The 2,371-nt window shown below is 43.5% G+C and overlaps 1 protein-coding gene across 1 annotated transcript; it reads right to left on the bottom strand.

The window, feature by feature from the left end:
* Positions 1–350: 350 nt before the first annotated feature.
* On the bottom strand, positions 351–1,467 carry LOC307052476 (neuropeptide Y receptor type 6-like; the record flags this gene model as incomplete). Its single annotated transcript, XM_079703402.1, is given in 3 exon segments — positions 351–512; positions 516–1,370; positions 1,372–1,467. Coding segments are annotated over 3 exon segments (1,113 nt in total).
* Between the last annotated feature and the right edge of the window lie 904 nt (positions 1,468–2,371).

Genomic DNA, 2,371 nt, shown 5'->3' on the forward strand with positions numbered 1-2,371 from the left:
GAATAACAATATCTGGAAATTTTGTTCCCCAGTCATCAGTGTTCCTTGCCTCTCTTGCTTTCTCATTGTCATTCTTTGCCACAAATGATGGCAGCTAGGTGTGTAAGTTATTATTCTTCTAAGAGAAAAGGGTGATGTGCACGCACACGTGTGTGTGTGTGTGTGTGTGTGTTTGTATTGGGTGGATATATGAAACAGATAGGTCTGGCCTAAAGCAAAACTGCTTAGCATAAACTTGCTTTTTAAAAAATTTTTTTAGTTCTGGCTTCTTTTGCATCTTGCCTTATCCCCAGCCATTACCTCTCCATCTTTCACATAAGAAGGGCTTTAGCACTAAGTGTTACCAGTTTTTATATACTTCTTGATGTATGAGCTAATCTTAATGATCCCTTGGATTCATCTGTGTGCATACTGGAGATGGCAATATTTTGATATCTTTCCCGAGGTGCAAAGCACCAGCAGTGGTGAATAAGCAACACCAGGTCCTTCTGGAAATTTTTGTTGAGAAAGCCTTAAAACAGAGGATGTATACATGTAGAAGCCATAGCAATCAAGTGGCAAAATACAAATACCAGGTCATGGTGGCAGCTCATCAGGACCTCATGATACCAGTCAAAGGTGACCTTGAAGATGTTCAAGGGAATCCAGCAGACCCCAAAGGTTACCACAGTAGAAATCAACATCGTGTTGATCCTCTTGTTCTCCCTGACCCAGCTCTCACTTTCCCTCTTCTTGTCTACTTTACCATTTCTCCTGCGGAGGCAGATAACAGTCTTCAGGTAGCAGATGAGGGTGAAGCTCAGAGGGAGACAATATTGCAGCATAAACAGGGAGGTTGTAAAGAGGAGCCAGTTCATTTTGGAGGGCCAGTTCTCTACACAGGCCACCTGCTGGGTGTAGAGTTCAGTGGGAAGAGAGAGGTTTTGGAAGGGCTCATGGGTGAGGTGGTAGGACAGGAAGAAGGGAATAGACAACAGAAGGGAAAATAGCCAAATCAATGTGATACCCCAGTAGGCGTGAGCTACACTGCGTTTCCAGCCCCGAGGGTTCACAATCAGCTGATATCTTTCAACAGCAGTTAACACAAGTGAGTATATGGACACAGAGGTGGAGACACTATGCACATAGGAGGTGCGTTTACACATGATATCCCCAAATATCCAGTGATCCATCAGAGTGTAGATGATAGTAAAAGGGAGGTACATGACACATACCAAGATGCCAGAGAGGAAGAGATTGGCGTACAGTATGTTGGTGACATTCTGAGCTTCTCTCTGCTTCTTAAAGATGATAATAATGAGAGAGAGGTTTCCAGAAATGTCCATGATTAAGATCACAGTATAGACTATGAGTAATAGGAGCACGGCTAGGGAAGTGGGGTCTACAGGACTCAAAGTAGAAAAATGCAGAGTTGTTGCTCTTTATACTGGTTTTATTAGTTGCTGGATGGTTTAGGAAAAGTTCCATCATGTCAGGGTTTAAGAAGAGCTTTTCCTAGGTTTTTTTGTTTTGTTTTGTTTTGTTTTGCGTTATGTGGGCCTCTCACTGCTGTGGCCTCTCCCGTTGTGGAGCACAGGCTCTGGGCGCACAGGCTCAGCGGCCATGGCTCACGGGCCCAGCCGCCCCGCGGCATGTGGGATCTTCCCGGACCAGGGCACGAACCCGCGTCCCCTGCATCGGCAGGCGGACTTTCAACCACTGCACCTCCAGGGAAGCCCCAAGAAGAGCTTTTCTAAGCTTACTTGTATTATGGCTGGATATTTTGGCCATCAGTTCTCAGAAAGAACTTTGCTCTGAGTCTTCCAATGAGTGATGAGTAGGGTTTAGTCTTCCTCTTTGTCTGCTTGATGGAAATACATGAATGACTTGAGTAAGCTCTTGAGATCCTAAACAATTAAACAGAACCTAGAAAATTAATGCAAGTTCTTAACAACCTGGACTATTCTATAGGTGGAACAATGTCGCTGAGAGTACATAGAGATATATCCAGAGAGTCTCTGTATCCTTGCCTTCCTTTCATCTCAGGGTGTTTTATTTGTCTCAACAGTATAATCTTTAGAGATAATGAGAAAGGGAATGAATGCCACAGCATTCTGTTAACTATATAAGGTAGCTCAAAGGTATCTTTCCATCCCTATCACCTTCTGTCTTTTTTGTATATGTGTGCTGTGGAGGCCAGAGTACTATATTTGGAGTTGGGCTCCACATGGAGCATTACTGTTTGGTGTCTGTATGACTTTGACATAAGTTAATTACCCTTACGGCTCAGTTTTTTAAAGCTGTAAAATGGGGATAAATAATGTCTTTCTGCATTGTTGTGAGGACTAAATGAGATCATGCAACTGAATTTGTTGCTAACGCCCAACGTAGA

This window comes from Hyperoodon ampullatus (genome assembly GCF_949752795.1).
Source record: "Hyperoodon ampullatus genome assembly, chromosome: 4".
Lineage (NCBI taxonomy): Eukaryota > Metazoa > Chordata > Mammalia > Artiodactyla > Ziphiidae > Hyperoodon > Hyperoodon ampullatus.